Source organism: Paramacrobiotus metropolitanus, unplaced genomic scaffold (assembly GCF_019649055.1).
Source record: "Paramacrobiotus metropolitanus isolate TYO unplaced genomic scaffold, Prichtersi_v1.0 Parri_scaffold0000009, whole genome shotgun sequence".
In the NCBI taxonomy this organism is placed as follows: domain Eukaryota; kingdom Metazoa; phylum Tardigrada; class Eutardigrada; order Parachela; family Macrobiotidae; genus Paramacrobiotus; species Paramacrobiotus metropolitanus.
Genome location: NW_026570229.1, coordinates 1,515,907 through 1,534,260, shown reverse-complemented (window position 1 = coordinate 1,534,260; position 18,354 = coordinate 1,515,907). Strand labels below are relative to the sequence as shown.

The 18,354-nt window shown below is 43.3% G+C and overlaps 4 protein-coding genes and 1 long non-coding RNA gene across 5 annotated transcripts; 4 read left to right on the top strand and 1 right to left on the bottom strand.

The window, feature by feature from the left end:
* Nucleotides 1-4,054: 4,054 nt before the first annotated feature.
* LOC129583039 (uncharacterized) lies at nt 4,055-7,566 on the top strand. The gene is made up of 3 exons (XM_055474729.1): nt 4,055-4,450; nt 5,988-6,494; nt 7,003-7,566. Exons 1-3 carry the CDS (start codon nt 4,276-4,278, stop codon nt 7,266-7,268), a joined length of 948 nt encoding a protein of 315 aa, XP_055330704.1. The 5' UTR covers nt 4,055-4,275; the 3' UTR covers nt 7,269-7,566.
* A 2,681-nt stretch (nt 7,567-10,247) lies between these two features.
* Nucleotides 10,248-13,471, top strand: LOC129583033 (uncharacterized). The gene is made up of 5 exons (XM_055474724.1): nt 10,248-10,561; nt 11,082-11,433; nt 11,852-12,276; nt 12,766-12,867; nt 13,016-13,471. Exons 1-5 carry the CDS (start codon nt 10,507-10,509, stop codon nt 13,075-13,077), a joined length of 996 nt encoding a protein of 331 aa, XP_055330699.1. The 5' UTR covers nt 10,248-10,506; the 3' UTR covers nt 13,078-13,471.
* Nucleotides 13,472-13,709: 238 nt separating this feature from the next.
* On the top strand, nt 13,710-15,141 carry LOC129582938 (uncharacterized). Its single transcript, XM_055474568.1, has 3 exons — nt 13,710-13,958; nt 14,031-14,087; nt 14,639-15,141. Exons 1-3 carry the CDS (start codon nt 13,898-13,900, stop codon nt 15,139-15,141), a joined length of 621 nt encoding a protein of 206 aa, XP_055330543.1. The 5' UTR covers nt 13,710-13,897.
* A 208-nt stretch (nt 15,142-15,349) lies between these two features.
* LOC129583112 (uncharacterized) lies at nt 15,350-15,864 on the top strand. The gene is made up of 2 exons (XR_008689723.1): nt 15,350-15,424; nt 15,489-15,864. It is a non-coding gene; the product is annotated as an uncharacterized LOC129583112 (long non-coding RNA).
* A 716-nt stretch (nt 15,865-16,580) lies between these two features.
* Nucleotides 16,581-17,689, bottom strand: LOC129583088 (defensin-like). Its single transcript, XM_055474797.1, has 2 exons — nt 17,472-17,689; nt 16,581-17,096 (listed from the first exon to the last, which is right to left on the bottom strand). Exons 1-2 carry the CDS (start codon nt 17,598-17,600, stop codon nt 16,932-16,934), a joined length of 294 nt encoding a protein of 97 aa, XP_055330772.1. The 5' UTR covers nt 17,601-17,689; the 3' UTR covers nt 16,581-16,931.
* Nucleotides 17,690-18,354: the final 665 nt, after the last annotated feature.

The window sequence follows — 18,354 nt, the reverse complement described above, 5'->3', positions numbered from 1 at the left end:
TTATATGAATTTTATTCACAATAACTTAATTCAGCGTAGGATTTTATTTTTTTTTTGCATTCCGGACATTTTCACCATGTGAAATTCGCGTACTGAACACCAGGGACATGATATATTCTCCGCGTTGTTACACATGACAGAAAAACTTTCAGAAACTGATTACGTAATAATTATTGTCTTTAAACTAGCTGGTACACGAGAATCGAGATTAAAAATCAACAAGTTTTCTAATGTGGAACAACACAGAGAATACCATGTCTGGCTTACAAAAGTAGAATATACGAGCACATGAGGCGTACAAATCAATGGAAGTGCTTTAGAATATGTCCTAAAACAATGGTCGACAAAAAGTCTTTGAAATCAAGTGCGCGAAAGCAAGAGTTACGTACCTTACCGGCTTACCGCTCATATACCGTACATTGACATGATGTGGTACTTTGTACCGCCAGCAGTCCCGGTACACTTCCTTTATTACCGTAAATTAAATACGTAATAACAATACTTTACTTGCAATATTTGCAAGCATCGCTTAAAAAATACGTTCAAAAGAAAAATTTGTCCCAGTTGGCACGAAAAGGGACCGTACGTACATAACACCCTCATGATCACGGCATTCCCACGCACTGACTTGGGATGTAACATGCGTCTATACGGTGGCCTTATCGCATATCTCGGCAACATCCGTGCGAGCTGGAGCAGCAGCGGCAAAGGCCGAACAAGATAAGGTAACCAAGTACCAGAACATAACCCATGTCTACTTATTCAGCGCTTTGGGCTGCGAGACGCTAGGACCCAACGGACCGGAAGCTACCCGCCTGCTCACGGAAGTGGGTAGGAGCATACCGGCAAGAAACCGGCGAGGCACGAGCATCGAAGTATCTACGCCAGCGGATCAGCATAGAAATCCAGCGCGGGAACGCGGCAATCCGTTCAGGGAACAGCTCCACCGGGAGCAAATTTAGATCAGTTGTTCTCTGTTCTTAGACTTCCCGAGGCTGTTTTCGGCTGATTGAGTGCACTGCGTTGTGATGTTATTGGCTTTTCCTATAAGCGGAATGGGTATAATAATACTGAACTGCTGTTCCCACGCATTATTTCCCAAACTTAAACGCTGAAGCAAAAAGCAAGTAGAGCGACTGTCGCCCGCCATTAACTATTAAATATAAGTATACGAATGCGAACGCTACCTAGTACTGTACTTCCGCTGTTTCCATCGAAATTCAGATAATGCGAGCAGCAGAGTGGTTGTGTCAGCGGATCGGCATTGTCGAAGTCCAGCGAGGAAATGCCGTATCCACTGTACAATGAGAATAGCACAACCGGCGCGTCGAATTTAGATGAATTTTTTTTCTGTTATTCGACCGCCACTGTTTGTACCGGTAGATATCTCGCTATCATCCATTTTTTGGCGATTTAAGTGTACTTTCAAAAAATTGTTCCTGTACCGGAAATTTAATAAACTTGCCGTCATCGTTACAAGGCGGATCCACAACTGATTGCGTAAAGATACACTTAGTACCATATTGGCCTTGTACCGCGTTCTGACGGTTTCAACGCTGTTTACTTTGTTTTAAGATGTTGATGTTTAAAACTTCTGAACCATAAGCAAACCAATGAATTCAGTTGGCGCTTACAGCGACAGCCACTGCTCTAAACATTCAGCGCAACTCATAAATTTGTGTTTTTCGCTGTACCTTCACGCAACCCATTGTGAATATCTGGCTCGTACAATACATGATGCTGACATGGTCGCTATGTAACTAACTGACGACTGGCTCGTCCCATTTGTCTGCAATCGGTGTCTTGTATGGTAGGTTTTTTTATTATTATTATCCAACTGCAGTAGCCGAACTACTAGTACATTCATGCAGATATTTTACCAGTCTATACCGGGAAAGTTTTTTAATAATTTTGAAATTTTTATTTGTCATGCAAGCGAGAATCATGGGTAACTCCCCTCATGTAGTACTTACTGTCTCTGTTCAAAAAATCAAGTTTGAGTAGAAATTAAAAACTCGCCACCGTAAAAATCAAGTGGGGCCAAATACATACGTGGAAATCGGCCCCTAACCACTTGGTCCGCGGCTCAATAGTTAAAAATAAAATAAAATCGTTTGCAACAGAAACACGCTCAATGCGCATAGCTGATAACCAGCGAACGGGGCTCGAACACTGAAGCGCTCTGCTTGCAGCGCAGTAGCTAGACTCGAAAGGCACTTTAAATTCGTTCTGTAAGATCACACCGAGAAGTTCTGTATCTTCTCGACTGAATAGAGTGTTCACTCAAATGTATGCAAATATTTTTTAGTGGTTTTCTGGTTTTCTGGTTTCTAATTGCCTTTGTCTAACTTTCTTTAAATCACTACGAGTAACGCCTGGCCCAACGCGTTCCGCGCTCTAGGCAACCACAGTCTTCGGATGATACAAGTCCGGCCTTTAAACATACAAGTCTATCAGTCTATGAGTGATACTTCTAGCGCTGATTGTTCCAGTTTTGAAATCACTGATCCGCAATAAAACGCTACACTAGCTAAAATTAAAATAAACAACGCCTATATCGACCATCTATTTGTGAATAATCATTTTGTGATGTGAGTGTGAAACTCGCTGTACGCTGAAAGTTTCGACCACATAACTGGAAAATTTTGAGTTGTGGTCTCGTTGCTCTGTAACGCTCTGTAAGATTAAGCGCTGTGCCATTGGTAGATTCACTTTTACAGAACTCCCGGCTCTGTATCTTACAGAACGCATTTAAAGTGCGTTTCGAGTAGTACTAGTATCTATAAAGTATCTATATTCTTAAAACAAAGCCTTTACAGACTTTGTTGCACAATGTAACTGACATGTTTTTCATGGTACGTTGCATAATAATTATGGTGACCTTTCCGCACATACCTGTAAAACACTTTAAAACACGCTACGCGTAGATTGCGTGTATTGCGTACGTACGTCTTGTCTGTTCGGTTACGTACGACTTTGCTTTGTTCTTACGAGTATGTATGATTAAGTATCTGACGCATTTGATCACTAATTCCATTAGCAATTCTCGCTGAATGTTCCAGTGTGTGTTGGAGTCTTGTGTCTAGAGATTGCGAAGTTAGCTTTCACTAGAAAGTTGGTGTGCCCTTCTGGTAGAAAAAAGTTGGGTTGTTCTGTTAATTAAACATTTGGGAAATTCCTGAGTGTCTTGGTTTCGGTAGCTTTCGTTAGGCACACCGCTTTATCTAGCAGAAGTAGGAGATTGCTGTGTACGACCACTCATCGGAGTCTATAGCCTATTCCCACTTTACCGACTTTGTATGGTTGATCTTTGTATGGTTGATCGCCAAGTACGGTAGCTGTGTGCGATTTCCGTATAGCATGTCACAGTGTTGACCTTTATTGCAAATGCCTCGCTCCGACAAAAACTTTCGCTGATAAGAAGCCGGAGAACATGTTAACATTCTTGCCGGCTACATACGAGTACAAGTTTTTTTTAACTTTTGTTGCGCGAATTTGTCCCATAACTGCTATAATTCAGGTCATCCGTTATTCTGATGACAGCCAACCAACAAAATGTAAACGGTGAACATAAATTTCTTTTACCGGTACAAGTTTCATCGCTGTTACGATAGATCTATGTTCACAGCTGGAATTATTATGTAGTTCACTTTATTAAGTCGTCATCGATTAATGGCAAATCAGAAGAATCAACGCAGGCTCATTAAGCTATAAGAATATCGGATAATACGTCTCAAGTTGTTCTTCCGATGTTTCAGTTTCATCGGATTCAATCGGTGTATTGTCCAGCGCGTGTCACCCATCAACATGCAATTGTACGATTTTTATACCCCCTAACAAATATCTATAGACAAGTCAACTCGCTTTTCAGGTTGTCGGTAATTGATTGGCACTTCACTCTGCAGCATCTCCTAATGAAGGCATCAAATACGCTGATATCGCTATACGCTGAAGAAGCTGAAGACGGCGCCGATGACCTTAGGCGCTTCCGCATCAATGGAGCACGCGCGCCGCAAAGTGGTCCAACATGCGATGTACTTATCTATGCATTAGCGATTAATATTCTCTCGTTCCGAAAACTCACTCTTCTCTACCTGCATCGCAGAAATTGGTGTCAGATTGTGATCACACTCTACGGAGTTGCATCTCAGCGTATGTAGGTAGTCAAAGTGCCATTGTGACCCCATCGACCGGCGCGTGAGGTTATAACGTTCAATCGGTAGCGGAGTTGCGGCCCATTACTGCTTGTGTGGGTCAGTGTTGTTGATCACGGTGATGATGGCGCAGCGAACATCCCTGATTATTCTGGCGGCATTATGCAGGCTGCAGCTGGGTGCGGCGCAGTCCTATGGAAGCAGCTCCACCAGCTATGGATCCAGCTACAGTAGTCCCTCTTCCTCCTCCTCCTCCATGTCGGCGTCGCCGGCTAGCTCCGTCTCCTATCCTTCAAGTTAGTGCAGTACCCGTTTTCACCGTTTTTCCTAAGAACCAGTACAATGTAAATTAATGCTGATTAGTATTAATATTTCGTTAATCCGAACGAAACGCTTCTGATTGGTTGATTTAGCCTAGGAAATATTCCACTGCATGGTTTCTTTATTTAAATATCTTTCTGTACTACTGCATTTTTTACCGTAATTAGAGTAAAAATATTTTGCTTTAAAAGAATGCATTGTACATTTTGGACTTTCGAACGCTTATGCCGGCCACGCGAAAAGTGTCCGGTTGGCGGACAAAAGTAGAGTTTTTCAAAAGTTATGCTGTTGCCTCCAGAAAATTGTAAACAAAAGTGCAAAAAATTTTTGCTTCATACTGCGCTAGGAGAGCGGTCAAGAGCTGACTGGGCTACTTGAGATCATCATGTCCTTAAAAACTGAACCAAGCCAATTGGCATCGCGAGCGTAATCCAGCAACCGAAACCAGCAATTGATTACATCGAAAACATCTCCCGCATCAAATTATGAAGAGATTTGTTTACAGTTTAGTTTTTCTTAATCATATTGTTTTAGCTTAGTCTTCTATAGTATGCATTTGTTTATTTACCCAATGGAATCCATTTAGGTTGTGACATGAGAAATCCATTACTGTTTCCGTGTGCCAGTGGTATCAGAAAAAATTAATAATGTTGACTAAAATCTTGGACAAAGATCGCCGAGGCTTTATTAGGTCACACAAACATTCGGCCGACGTCGACGCCGTTCTACTTGAGGTCGGCGATAAATCAACGGCTCGTGCCAATCAGAATCGTATTCAGCGTTTGAAAATATTATTTACCGTATATATTACGCTGTGGTACTTGTATTAAAACGCCGCGAATTAATACAAGTACCAGAGCGTAATACATACGGTAAAAGTAGTAGTACTAATGCCGTGGACCGGTTGAAGTTTGCCGGTATCAAGTTAAGAATGCGGGGAGTAATTAAATAATTATGGATAACCTTTATCAAATAAAATTGCTATTAGAAAAATGCGTAGAAACGTGCTTCGACTTCGACTGTTACGTAGACAAGCTGACGTAGTCGAATACTACTCTAGACATAATTTTGCACGACTAAGCTGGATAAAAGGAGGATATGTGATTTGATGCGTATTAAACCGTTTGATAAGACGGTACTGGATGTTCAGGTATCACCTCCTAGCCTAATTAATTTTACAGCAGTGGTATAGTCGTGAGAATTCTGAATCGAAGTATATGAAATGCTTCGATGCGATACCGCGCAGGCTTCGCGGCCTGGCGGTCTCTTCTTATATTTACAGCTAACGTTGTGATGACTAACGTAAGTTGTGATAAAAGTAATCAATAATAATTAATTTTAGTAACAAGCGTGTACTGTTTTCCGGCAGGAAACTACGTAATAAACTATCAAAAACTCAGTGGCACTTATTATAAGCAGGATAACAGTAATAAAAATAATGAAAGGAACAATAATAATAATGACAGTAGCAACAATAATAATAATAACAATAATTATTAATAATTTTTCCAGTCAATCTGCCACTGCTCTCCGTCCCGGTGACCGTCGGCAACGCCAGCTACACCCCCACCGGCGTGGTGAGCACCGTCACCAACACCTCGACCGGCACCACCAGCGTCACCAGCACCAACTTCCTCTCCTCGCTGCCCTCGTCGGCCGTCTTCAACTATGCCGCGCCCAAGTACCAGTACGGGGTGTACGCCAACGACTACGACGCCAGCCGCGACTACTACTACAACCACTCCAACTTCTACCCGCTGAACACCTACGTCACCCCCGTCAACGGGGTCGGTGGGGCCCTCAACCTGTCCAACGCCGTGGACGTGGCGGCCGCCGCTTGGTGGGCACCTTACCCCTACCGTCTGGCCTCGTGGGGCGACGTCACCACTTCGACCAACACAACCAACACCACCAGCAGCACGTCGGCCACCACCGTCTCCTCGGTATCGACGGTTACCGTTCCCAATCTGTCTGGATTGACGGTGCTGAATTCCAGCGTCTTCTATGCGGCTTATGGAGGTAAGATGACCGACATGCTATGTTTCGTGGCGCGGATTGGTCTTGTTCTAATAACTTCGCTCCCTTTCGAACCCGAAAGAACAAATTTTTTGACCAATCACCCTTCGGCATATTGTACGACCGAAGTCCTAAAAATCAGACGCTTCGTTTAATGCATATCGCTGTTCGAAATCGGTGCTGACGATTTTGCGCATCGGATGTGTTCCTGTTGCACACTTTTTGTTGATTTTATTATTCAACTGAAGCATAGACCATGTCCGTGTTTTTTTTAGTTTTACCGCGTATTGATCTAGTTTTTAAACCAACTGCATTAAGCTCGTTACAAAAATTATTTCAGGAAACATTTTTTGATGCAGTTGTTTGCTAGTATTTGTGTTTGTGTTTGCTAGTACCCATTATTGATTATTTTCTCAAATAATTATTTCGAGATGTTACCTGGCTTTAGCTTAAACTGAAAATTGACCAGCTGTGCAGTGAAAAATAATTTTGTTTTTGTCTAACATTACAGGAAGTATCAACGGTTTGGGTCAAGCCGGCATCGGTCTGTCCGTGCCCGGCCCCGCCCCGGCCAGCGTCGTCTCGCCCGGCCTGAACGTAGCCTATGCCGTGCAGTCCAGCCCGGCCGGATCCACCTCGACGGGCACCGGAACCATGACCGGCACGTCCACCGGCACCATGACGGGAACATCCTACTCCTACGGCTCCTCCCCATCGCCTTCGCCTTCCTCCGGCTACGGACGCCGGCGTCGTCAAGTGCTGCCCCTCTTCCGGTGAATGTCAGAAAATTTTTATGATCGATCAATCGTATCTGCGATGCGATAACACAAGGTCAAGCCGAATAACATGTGGGAAGTAATTTATTTGTAAGATTTTGGCGACTGAGCTGGCTCGGTCAGATATGGGTATAGCTTGAGATGCAATACTGGACTTTTGAAATGTTAAGTAATTCATTCTAGCTGCGTTTTTCGCTAATGTTTTTGCAGTGTTTGTTTGCTTATCAAGAAAAACAGATCATTGTAATCATGAACCAACTGGGAGCTGGAATACTCGTATAATATTTATTGTGCAGTTATCCTCATTGTGTATTCGATCGTGTAACAGCTATCGCTGGCTTATTCCACAGTATTGCTTGTACAGCGAATTACGCCATCTCACTGCATTATCACGCAATGTCCCGCGCTTGATTGATTCAAGTGTAGTTAAAACCACCGGTAATGAAAAAAACCATGCAGCAGCGCTAACTCCTTGCTCCCAGAAATAATTTAAAATACATTCTTCCTAACAAACTGAATCGACATTGAAGTGAAAAAAAGTTGTGAAATGTTAGATAGCAACACTTTGCAGCGTGTGGTCATTAGTAACGGCTAGCGCGGAGAAAACATTATCCTGCTAACGGCCACCTCACTACGATATTTTCCAATCCACGTAATAATTATTTACCATATATTTACTGTACAATCGGGATTGGGGTAAGAATAAATCTGGCAAAAAACTCGTTCACTCCGGCATCCAATAGGCAATAATCAGTCCCGTTTTATACGCAACGCAGCCATGAGTGATTAAAAAATATTCCACTGCACAATGCACGAGTCTACTCAACGGAAAACGCTGACCTGACTTTTAAGTTTTAACCCTAAAATTCTCGATGCCACTTCTGTACCTGCCTTAAAATTCCTACTACTTTACTGCAGTTTAACATTGACCTGGAAGTCCGTTTTGGGTTGTTCTGCTCTTGTACCGTAATAATAATAAACCAGTATTATGTTAGTAGCATCTCAGCGGCTTGAGCGCGTTTATTTGACACCAATAATTAATGGATACACAGATAGGTGGTTTAATAACGTCACGTTCCCTGAAAGTTCGCTTACGGAAAACATCCATTTTTTATCAAGAAAGCATCGAGACGCTGTAAGAAAAGCACTACGAGTACTTCGACAAATGCCTTATCTGGGTTCCCTAAATACATGTAGAACAGAGAACAGGCGTGAATGCACGGGATAAATTTTCGTACAACAATCAATGATCATGGTTGTTTTTTTAACGTTTAAATTTCTATCATTTTAATTCGTGTGTACGTACTAGCGCTGGCTTTTTAATCTACGAGGTGGCCATTGCCGAATAAAAGGAAAATTTTAGAACAGGCGCATATCTCTAGTTAAGGAAAGTGGCCCGGTACATGGTACCAAATTCGTGTACATGCACGGAAACTGTCACTTTCGCGCACTCGCAAGCACATTTTTGTTTCGGTTTGTGGCATTCTGTAGCCAGATGATTTGTATACACAGGCGTGAAAACAGTTTGTGCGCGCAACATCCGGTTCGGGAGTTATGGCTGTTAGAAAATTCCAAAAACTTTAAATGCATTCCGGTGTACCCAAAGTCTCATTACGAACCAATCTCTTTCAAATTTTGCACGTAAATGCACATGGCCATGAAGATCGTTTTTACACCGTCCAGACTTCCACGATTTTTTTCAAATTTTAAAATTCACCAACCGGATGTTGCGCGCGCAAACAATTTTAGGGCCAGTGTATACGAATCGTTTGGCTACAGAATGTCATAAAACAAGAGAAAAAAGGGTTTGGGAGTGCGCGAAAGTGAAACATTTCGTGCATGTACACGAACTTGGTACCATATGTACCGGGCCGCTTCCCTTAAAACGGCTAAGAAACTGCAAGTACTAATGTAACCGCGCAAAAGGTCGGTTGCGCACACTTCCGGCAGTATTGACAGTATGGGCAACCGCCTTCGTGCGCGGTTGCATTAGCACTTGCAGTTTTGCGGCTGTTTTAACTAGAAGGGAGCCCAGATATGCGGCTGTACTCTAAAGGGAGCCCAGATAGGGCATTTGTCGAAGTAGTCCTGCAGTACTTCGATGTTTATCGATTCCGGAGTTTCACAATACGGATTCGCGTGCCGGATATCAGAGACAGGGTATGCGTACTTCCACATTAGAAAAACTGGCAATTGTTTATGAATCTTGCGCACACGCTTGTATAAAAACAATATTTATCACGTAATCAGTTTGTGAAAAGTTTTTGTCACGTGGAGCAATATCGTGCATCTAGTGCCCGGTAAGCGGATCCATAGTGTGAAGAATGCCTGGAATGCGCGAAAGACTTGACCTTTAAAGGGCATTTGCTAAAAAATCTTAATATTCCGAAAAGTTTTCCACAGCATCGCTGTCACTACCGTTTTAACCGCTCTCGATCGGTGCAGCTTCTACTGGTAGCCACAATGTAAGTGAGAAGGCCAAGAAGGTGTTGCTTTGAAAATAACGGAAATACTCGCACACGATGGAACACTGTGCACTGGCATAGTACACTGTACAAGTATAATTATAGAAAAATCAAAAATGAATATGAATGCACAGTGTAGTTGAGTTATCGCGCCATCGAACGGACATCGAAGAAATTCTTACAGAAAGCAACGGACACCGAAGAACGATCGAATCTGTCAAACGCTGCCACACACCGCTGCGCCTGCACATCACTGCAGTGCGGCTGTACATTTTCGTACGTACTCCGCGGAACAAATAACTACCGGATTAAACTTTAAAATTCTACCCGCGCAGCAAAATCAAACTGTAAAATTCACACTTTACGCATTAGACAGGTAGAAACGCACAGAACATTATATAACGCACACCACGTGGTCATGGCAAATATACACGACAGAATCCCTTGATTAATACCGTGTGTTCCGTGCTCGCCGTTCGTACCGGCGTCCGTTTTATAAAAGGACCGCGGTGTTTTGTCGCCAGCTTGTCCGAACGCTCTGCAATTTACACCGAGGCGTCAAGTTCAAGCGCACACCACGGGTAATTACACTTTAAAGTGGTTAATACATTGGTAGAATATCTATTATCCAGCTCACGGCTCATGGTGTCCTAGACAGACCGATCTGAGCCTGACGATTCTTTTCCTGTTTCCGGATTACTTTATTCAAGCCGCTGTTTCCTCACACCGGCATCCGGAATTAACCGTATTCGTTACATTTACTCACGAGGAAAAATGGCATCAGTATTAGTGATATTAATCCTTGCGCTGGTTTCCAATGGATTTTGCGGTAGGCCCGATGACCTTTACATAGAAATACATGTGTTTTGTATGTTGTACAAATGTACGGTATACATATTAATTTTATTCTTTTATTATTTTATGAAAACTGATGTATTATAACGCGCATCGTTTTAAAGTAATATAAGGCAGTAATGTATATGTATTTTTGATAGGCAGCAGCCATCAAAATAGCAAAAAATTCAAGCGCAGGCACACTACTTCCCAGTTGCAATTATAATTATATACAGGCGTACTAATTTGTACGTTTTACAAAAAATTTAAATTTAAATCGTTTAAGCCTTCAGCTTTAAAATATGAAAATATGCAAAGGTATACATCAAAAAGCCAAGCAATTCCAGTTTTTTAGGTAGTATTTACTGGCGCGGCATTTATAAAATTTGTTAAAATCTATGGGAGGGTAGAATTTTTTTTATCGTGTGAACGCCTCCGTATGACATATAGACAATAGACATTGTCTTCGTGCGAACATCTTCAAATAAGGTTCACACTTTCTAAAATTTTTGCAGATAATTCTTTCCTGAACTTTTTCCGCCAGCCCCGCCAAGACGAGAATACGTTTGAGCTGAACTCACTCACACCGCGGCAGACTAGCTTGATGTCCCTTCTGCTCCAGCAGCTGGCGCCCAATCCGGAACCGGAGGAAAAGGTCGTCATTCCCGCCGAGGATCCCTCCATCCATGTCGTCCGCCCCGCGGGCGGTGATGTCCTGCGCGGGGGCGCCGGGATCGCCGGTTTGGATTTGGGAGCGATGGCGGCGGCGGCGGCCACTACGCAGGAAACCCCCACCACGACAACGACGACCACCACAACGACAACCACGACGACGGAAGCGCCCACAACGGCCGCGCCTGTGAAGAGGTACATAATTCGCTTCATAAAAATCACTGTTAAAAATTTTTGATTGATCCGCTAAATTCCGTGTATGAGCTTCTTATAAGACCCTAAGGCCTCTTTACAAGATCTTAGATTTTTAGTTAAAGGTCTCTTTTTTAAATGCTTCTTAAACGGAACTTTATAGGCTCTAAAGGGCTCTAAAGGGTAAAGGTCATCTAGTGTAGTATGGGTTTCCACCAAGAAAATCAACGGAAGATTGTTCCAAGCAGCTAAAGAAAGGTCATGGATGAACTGATAAAGTTTCTCAGTAAAAAGTCATTTCTAAAGCCTTAATAAACGAAATTGATTATATTAAGGGTCGTTTTGTAGTTAGGTACGGTAGAATTCACTTTGTATAGTAATTTTGCGCCAAGACAATTAACTGATAATTTTTTGTAAACAGTGAGGAAAAGGTCTCGGAAACCAAGGTCGCCGTGGACTCCGGCGCCGGCGCCCATGTCGCCGAGGAAGCCAAAGCTAACTCCAGTATCAGCAGCCACCTGAACATCACCGAGACGGAAGCCTTCAAGAAGCTTGTAGGCGCCTTGACCAAGGTGATCGGGGCCATGGATAAGCGCAACGCCTCCCACAATGCCCCCGCCACCAACAAGCAGGCCGTTGTCGCCGTGGCCGCCACCGTGGCGCCCACCACCGCTAGCTACTACGCGACGACACGGCCGAGCATGGTGCAGACGACCACCATGGGCTACAGTTATGGAGCATCGTATGCACAGTCTTCCGGTTATGGCAGCAGCAGTGGCACTTCGTCCGGAACGTCGGGAACGTCGGGAACATCGGGAACATCGTCGTCTTCCGGCAGCTCTTTAGGTAAGCCACACGAATGATTAATTTTCCATACGTTACAGGAAAAGCTGGCTCTGCATTATCTCGAGTTAGCCGTAAAAAAATTCCGAAGTTATCTGAAATAAAAGTCTTGACAAGGGTCTTAAGTCACCTAAAATAAAAGTCTTAATAAAAGTGTTAAGCCAGGTACCTTGTACCTAAAATAAAAGCCGTGATAAAAGTTTTAAGGTACCTCCATTTTGCCGTGATTTCCCTGATTTTTTCATGACCTTTATGCTTTATGTTCATGCACTACTCGTAATTAGCTAGTGAAATTAGGCAAATGAACGTTACGGTTATTAGCCGGTCGTTAAGTTCGTGCTGCTTCCTCAACCATTAATCGCCCACATGAGGTTTAATCGAAGCATATTATGCCAAATGACATTATGTATTATGGCTTAATTCATGTTCTTTCAAAAGGAGCAGACAACATACAACAATAATTAACTCTGCATCCGATTGCTTCTTATGCAGGTGTACCGTACGGCTACTACAGCCAAGTGCAGTACTTCCCGTACGCACAGAATGCCAGCAGCCAGTTGACATCGCCGCTCATCTTTTCACCATACTTACCAAGTAGGTTGACAAATTAGCCGCAGACGATTGACAGCTTAATTACCCGTATCCATATTACGTTTGTTTTGTGCTCTTGTTGCAATAATTTATTACCATCATCGCATTTCCCAGATTATAATGCTGATGTCCGATTTCTTTTTTTTTACAGTTCCATCCTATATTAACAAGTACTTTGGATTGAATTTGCCGCTAACATCGGGTCGCCGATAAAGAAGGCATGCGGCAGCAAGCGAAGGAACCTGTGATTACTGCAACCTGTATAGAGAATTAATCATGTACATAGTGTAAATAAATCTTTTCTTGTTTACCGGATAAATGTAATGTTGATTGGTGATTAATGTACAGTAGTGTATCGGTTACGTAATGTATGTTTATAGCCAGAGCGTGTAATGTATGTGTATAGGTGCGCATGACCCTGACAGTTATATGTAACGAATCCGTCGGCTTCTTGTTCTCTCTTTTGTGGACGCTTGTTCGATCGTTCAGTATGTTGTTCATGTTTAGCGAAAGTAATTTTCACAGTAAACGCACTCTCAACACGAGTGTGTTAACCTAGTTCTAAAACGGCGTTGAAATATGACTTTATTAATAAGTATAGTGGACACCGACGAATGAAGCGGTAACGGCTAAGTGTAATTAGCAATTAGACTCAAACTTGCCCGTGTACGTACAAGTTCAATTAAGTGGCATACACCGGGCCAATAATCACTGTGAGACAAAGAAAAACTGGACCGTCAAACTTCAAAACGACCGGCACAGATACATTGTGCAATTTGGGGTTATTTTTCATCGAACGTTGAAAAAACTCTGCATTACATTATGGGCATGCAAACGACCGGCCTTTTAAAGCATCACTTACGCATCGTCGCCAATCATTATAACACATTTTTTATTGCCGCGACTCATCTCGAAATATTATCGCATTAAAGCAGTTAAACTTATATAACGCATTTTTTTATCTGGATGAACTTTGTGGTTGGATCGTGATATTTTTTATTAAGGGAATAGCCGGGAAATTCGCAGCGCCACCATGAAGTTCATAATATCCCAGTTGTCCTGCCTAACGTTCCTCTTCTGCTCAGTTAACGCTCGTAAGTTGTGCAGTATCTGCCGATTGGAATGTCGAATGTACTGTAAAAAAGCCGGCCTTTTGTGTTCTGTAGGCACTCTTGCTGATCTCGAAGATTACTTCTCCGGTCTCGAAGCCCGACAAGCTGCCGGTAAGAGTATCACTACACTCTCACTTACTGTATTTGACTCTACATGTATTAAGGTCCCGGTTTCCTTAAAACCTACTGTCATTTTATTAATCTGTCTACGGAATATTAAAAGTGTCGCTTATAAGATCTTTTAGCAGCTGTTTCACAACAGGGCGCCCACAACGTGTGCACCCAAAAAACAGAAATAAATCTGAAAGTTTCATTTTTAAAAGCAGCAGACGAGCGTTGTGTGCCAGCATGCGCTGCGTTTTTGCACAGTGAATAATATACTCCATTGCTTACTCGAAAGCCCAATCTATACGAACGGTGATTTGCCTACCTGGAGTGTTTGGTTGATTTGATGGCAGCGTGCGCCCTGCCTCAAACTTCATAACTGGGACTCGTTGCGTTCAAAGTTCAAACACTATATATTTTATAAAATGTATTTTTGTATATGCTTTGCTTTCCTTTCTTTATACGCGAAGCGAATGGTAGCTGGTAATTAGATAACTGTATTATCTAAGTAATTACCAGCTAATTTCGTTTCTTATTCAACGGAAACACTGTCGTAGTTGCCGGCTATGCATCGACAATGGCGCCCACCCAGCCCCCGGCGACCCAACCCCCGATGACGCAGCCCCCCATGACACAGCCCCCAATGACCATGCCTCCTCCCACCGGGCCTCCTCCCAGCGGACCTCCTCCCTCCGGTCCTCCTCCCACCGGGCCTCCTCCCACCGGTCCTCCTCCCAGCGGTCCTCCTCCTACCCAGCCCCCGATGACCCAGCCGCCAGTGACCCAGCCACCGATGACAACGGTCTACCAGCCTACCACAATGCCCGTTGTCACGACCACCCCGGCCATGATGACCACGGCCGGATATGGCATGTCTTATGGATCGAGTAACGCCATGCAGTCCAGCTACGGCTCCAGTTACGGGAGCTCCAGTGGCAGCAGCAGCGGGAGTTCCGGTTCATCGTCGTCGGGCGGGTCCTCAGCGGCGTTGCCGTCGCAGTTGGCGTATGTCTTTGGTTTCGCTCCGCCCCGCGTAAGTCCGACAACGAAAAGCACTTAAGACCCTTTTACAACAAAAAATGATATGGTTACGGTATCTTTTAAAGGCATTGCGCTGGTCCAATTGCTACATAAATTCGTTTAAAATAAGACTACAACGAGCATATAAAGGATAAATTAACGTCTTTATACTGGTATATTATACATCTGGTGGTGCAGTTATAACTTAAACCCAAAATTGTTATTAACGGGAAATGCTATTTTTGCAGCTTCTCAAGGCACCGGTGGTCCTTATCTCCTTTACCAAGGGTTAGCACCCGGGATGGTCATCGTGCCCGTTAACCGTACGTTCCATGCAATTAAATCTGTGACCTTTACCTAACGGCGGCCTCTTATTCCGTCTTGCAGAACTGAATCAGATGTTTGCCGCCGGTGCGCCGGTATTAACGCCGCTCTCAAACAGCGTCAGCAACACCTTTATCTCCAACACCGGTAGCTCGGGCAGTTCGGGGAGCACCGGAAGTTCGGGAAGTTCGGGAAGCAGCGGCACTTATGGCAGTTCCTCCTACACCGGCCGGAGGTAAACCCCACCGCCCAAAAAACCTCCGGCGATTGTTGAAAGATTGTAATTATGTCGGCGCAGGACTGAATGTGTCATGGAAGCACGTGTTGTTGTCGCAGTGGGCGGAGCCCTTGTACATTTTGTAGATTAACCAAAGTATTACGTGTAATGACGGAAGCATGATCAAAATGCCACTTGAAATAAATAAAAGTTTTCCCATGACAGCACGAAAATGACCACTTAATTCAAGTATTTCGAAACTTTTGAAATTTATTTTACAGTTTTAAAAACTGTTGTACATTTGAATGCATTTTAAACTGTTTGGATGCTTCTCACAGCCATAACTCCGCAACCGAATCTTGCACAGGCATATGGTTTCCTGGCAAGTGTACAGTATACAAATCGTTTGGCTACAGAATGCCATAAAACACAGTAAAAAAGTTTTTGGAGCTGCGCGAAGTAAACGTTTTCGCGCATGTACACGATGTTTGGTACCATGCACCAGATCACCTGCCATAACATACTGTATAACCACCCGTACGTATTTATGGTGCTATTGGCTTTGGGTGTGAACTCCAGACAGACGTGCTCTATTATATATATAACTATATTTGCAGTAGGGGTACGGGTACAGATAATACGCTAGCATACAACGAACGGTTAAAATGTATCGACTTGCATTAGTTTTGAGAGTAGTATAATGTACGTGCAGTTACTTATTCTTGCTGACGAGCGGCTTTAAATTAATAGCATTATTAACTATGTAGTTCTATGTACATTACTAGCGCGCAGATAAATCAATATTATGGCACATAAGTACAAAAATTAACGTACACATATGACAATTTAAAAGGTCTGGATAAATTGTGCACGTTTCTTATTGCTTTTGCTGCCTTTTTACGCATCATTTGAATTGCGCCAATTTTCAGAAACCGGTCTTGTGCTTTTCATGTGCAAATCTGTAAATTATTACTTCTTAATCAGGTTAAAAATCACATGGTATTACAAATATGTCACTCAGGGTCAGCGGAAAACGCCGCCAATGGACCACTTAAAAACATAATCGGGATAAGTAAAACCATTCGCGCAATTTTGCTGCACTCAGATTGACTTTAACTAGGGAAAATTACCGTATTATGAAAAAAATCACAATTTCGTTGTGAACAGTTGAATAGAGCCGAAATGAGTAAAGGAAAACAAAACAAAAGGTCACTGCTTTATCAAAACTCAAGCACTGGTTTACGCTGTCCATGGATCTTGATCGTTGCAGCGTTCTTTTCGGCTGCGTCTCACTGCTCACACCAGCAGTTGACGTTGAGGAAACTGCCGCAGTGACCTCCTTTGTATCCCATGCGTTTGCATTCGGCCAGGCAGTCGCTCTTGTAGTCGGTGGCACCCCACACGCAGGAGCCCTTCAGCACGTCACGCTTGGCTCGCATCAGTGGAGCCATAACCTACATAACACAAACCTGTAAACAAGGGAGCAGGTACAACACACAGTGCTCAGATTGCTGTAAATGGTTTCCGCTTCCAAAAGAGCAGAAGGTAGCACAAAAATTTAAAAAATGGCCAATTGGTCCGCGGTTCAAATTACGTATTGTAAATGAAATCAACAGACAGTGCACAACAGGCATACATCCATCACGTGTAAACCGTCAGCACAACGTTTGAAATAGAGAAGCGCAGTTCTGCGTAAAAATTAGGCATTCTCAGTTTCTAATCCTACTTTTCATTATATATATTCTCTGAATGCCTGCATAATTAATCAGTAGAAGGTACCAACGGTGAACGGTTGTTCAAGAAATAGCTGGTAAAGTTAGAAAACTGACCGCCTCGTGGCTTTCATCCTCCCAATCTGTCCCATCCGTCCCTTCACCATCCCATTCGTGAAGAAGCGGTGATGCAAAGCAGCAGCTGATTGTCAATGCCAACAAGAGGATAAAGGTCAGGCGAGCCATAGCAACGTTTTGTACGAAAAGAGCGGACTTCAAAGTCTTTTAAAAGGAGAAAGTTACTGTCTTTTTAAAAGTGGAAGACGACTAGATGAATTCTTGTTTATGGACAGCGGCACTTTTATACGTTTTGCCTGGATAAGTAAATATCCACCAGGTAGGGAAATTTTTTGGGGTTTTCTGGTGTATAACATCACGTTGACGTCTGTCATACAGACGTCACATCCCCTTTCTTGCTTTTTTTTGGACAGTGATTGAGCAGAAACATTTTGCCGAAATAATGATCTGCACGGTACGGAATACAGGATTGTGAGATTTGTGACTAATAAAGCAACCGCAGAGGACACTGTATGGTTTGCGTTTTTTTGCAAGCTGTTAGAAGTGATCTGTTATTGCAGACCTGATCGGGAAAGGATTATCTACCGTATTCAAATATCAACAAGCTTGAATGCTGACGTGATTTTGTGAACTTTGCAGGTCTGTCATAAAATCACCAAGTTTGCAACTGTAGCCGACATACTGACGTGCGAACGGGCGGCATCCACAAGACCGATAGACTTTCATAATTCCCATCCGTCTTGTTCAACTTTGAGCGCATCCTCGTAAATGATTAGCGTCAGCGGAGAGCACAACGACGAAGTGTTACCTGCGCGCCCGTTTTCCTGTTGAATGCGGCACGTGCCCGGTGCGGCATAGATATTATTACGTGAATAACGTAAGTAATCAAACGGGAAACAGGTTTGAGGTAGAACGAACATTT

What these genes read in the sequence shown, in the direction of transcription:
- LOC129583033 (XM_055474724.1), top strand. Translation starts at nt 10,507, where the DNA reads ATGGCATCAGTATTAGTGATATTAATCCTTGCGCTGGTTTCCAATGGA. An exon ending in GGTTTCCAATGGATTTTGCG is followed by an intron (nt 10,562 to 11,081) that starts GTAGGCCCGATG and finishes AAATTTTTGCAG; the next exon opens with ATAATTCTTTCCTGAACTTT. An exon ending in ACGGCCGCGCCTGTGAAGAG is followed by an intron (nt 11,434 to 11,851) that starts GTACATAATTCG and finishes TTTTGTAAACAG; the next exon opens with TGAGGAAAAGGTCTCGGAAA.
- LOC129582938 (XM_055474568.1), top strand. Translation starts at nt 13,898, where the DNA reads ATGAAGTTCATAATATCCCAGTTGTCCTGCCTAACGTTCCTCTTCTGC. An exon ending in CTTCTGCTCAGTTAACGCTC is followed by an intron (nt 13,959 to 14,030) that starts GTAAGTTGTGCA and finishes TGTGTTCTGTAG; the next exon opens with GCACTCTTGCTGATCTCGAA. An exon ending in CGAAGCCCGACAAGCTGCCG is followed by an intron (nt 14,088 to 14,638) that starts GTAAGAGTATCA and finishes ACACTGTCGTAG; the next exon opens with TTGCCGGCTATGCATCGACA.
- LOC129583039 (XM_055474729.1), top strand. Translation starts at nt 4,276, where the DNA reads ATGATGGCGCAGCGAACATCCCTGATTATTCTGGCGGCATTATGCAGG. An exon ending in CTCCGTCTCCTATCCTTCAA is followed by an intron (nt 4,451 to 5,987) that starts GTTAGTGCAGTA and finishes TAATTTTTCCAG; the next exon opens with TCAATCTGCCACTGCTCTCC. An exon ending in CTTCTATGCGGCTTATGGAG is followed by an intron (nt 6,495 to 7,002) that starts GTAAGATGACCG and finishes CTAACATTACAG; the next exon opens with GAAGTATCAACGGTTTGGGT.
- LOC129583088 (XM_055474797.1), bottom strand. Translation starts at nt 17,600, where the DNA reads ATGGCTCGCCTGACCTTTATCCTCTTGTTGGCATTGACAATCAGCTGC. An exon ending in AGGATGAAAGCCACGAGGCG is followed by an intron (nt 17,097 to 17,471) that starts GTCAGTTTTCTA and finishes TGTGTTATGTAG; the next exon opens with GTTATGGCTCCACTGATGCG.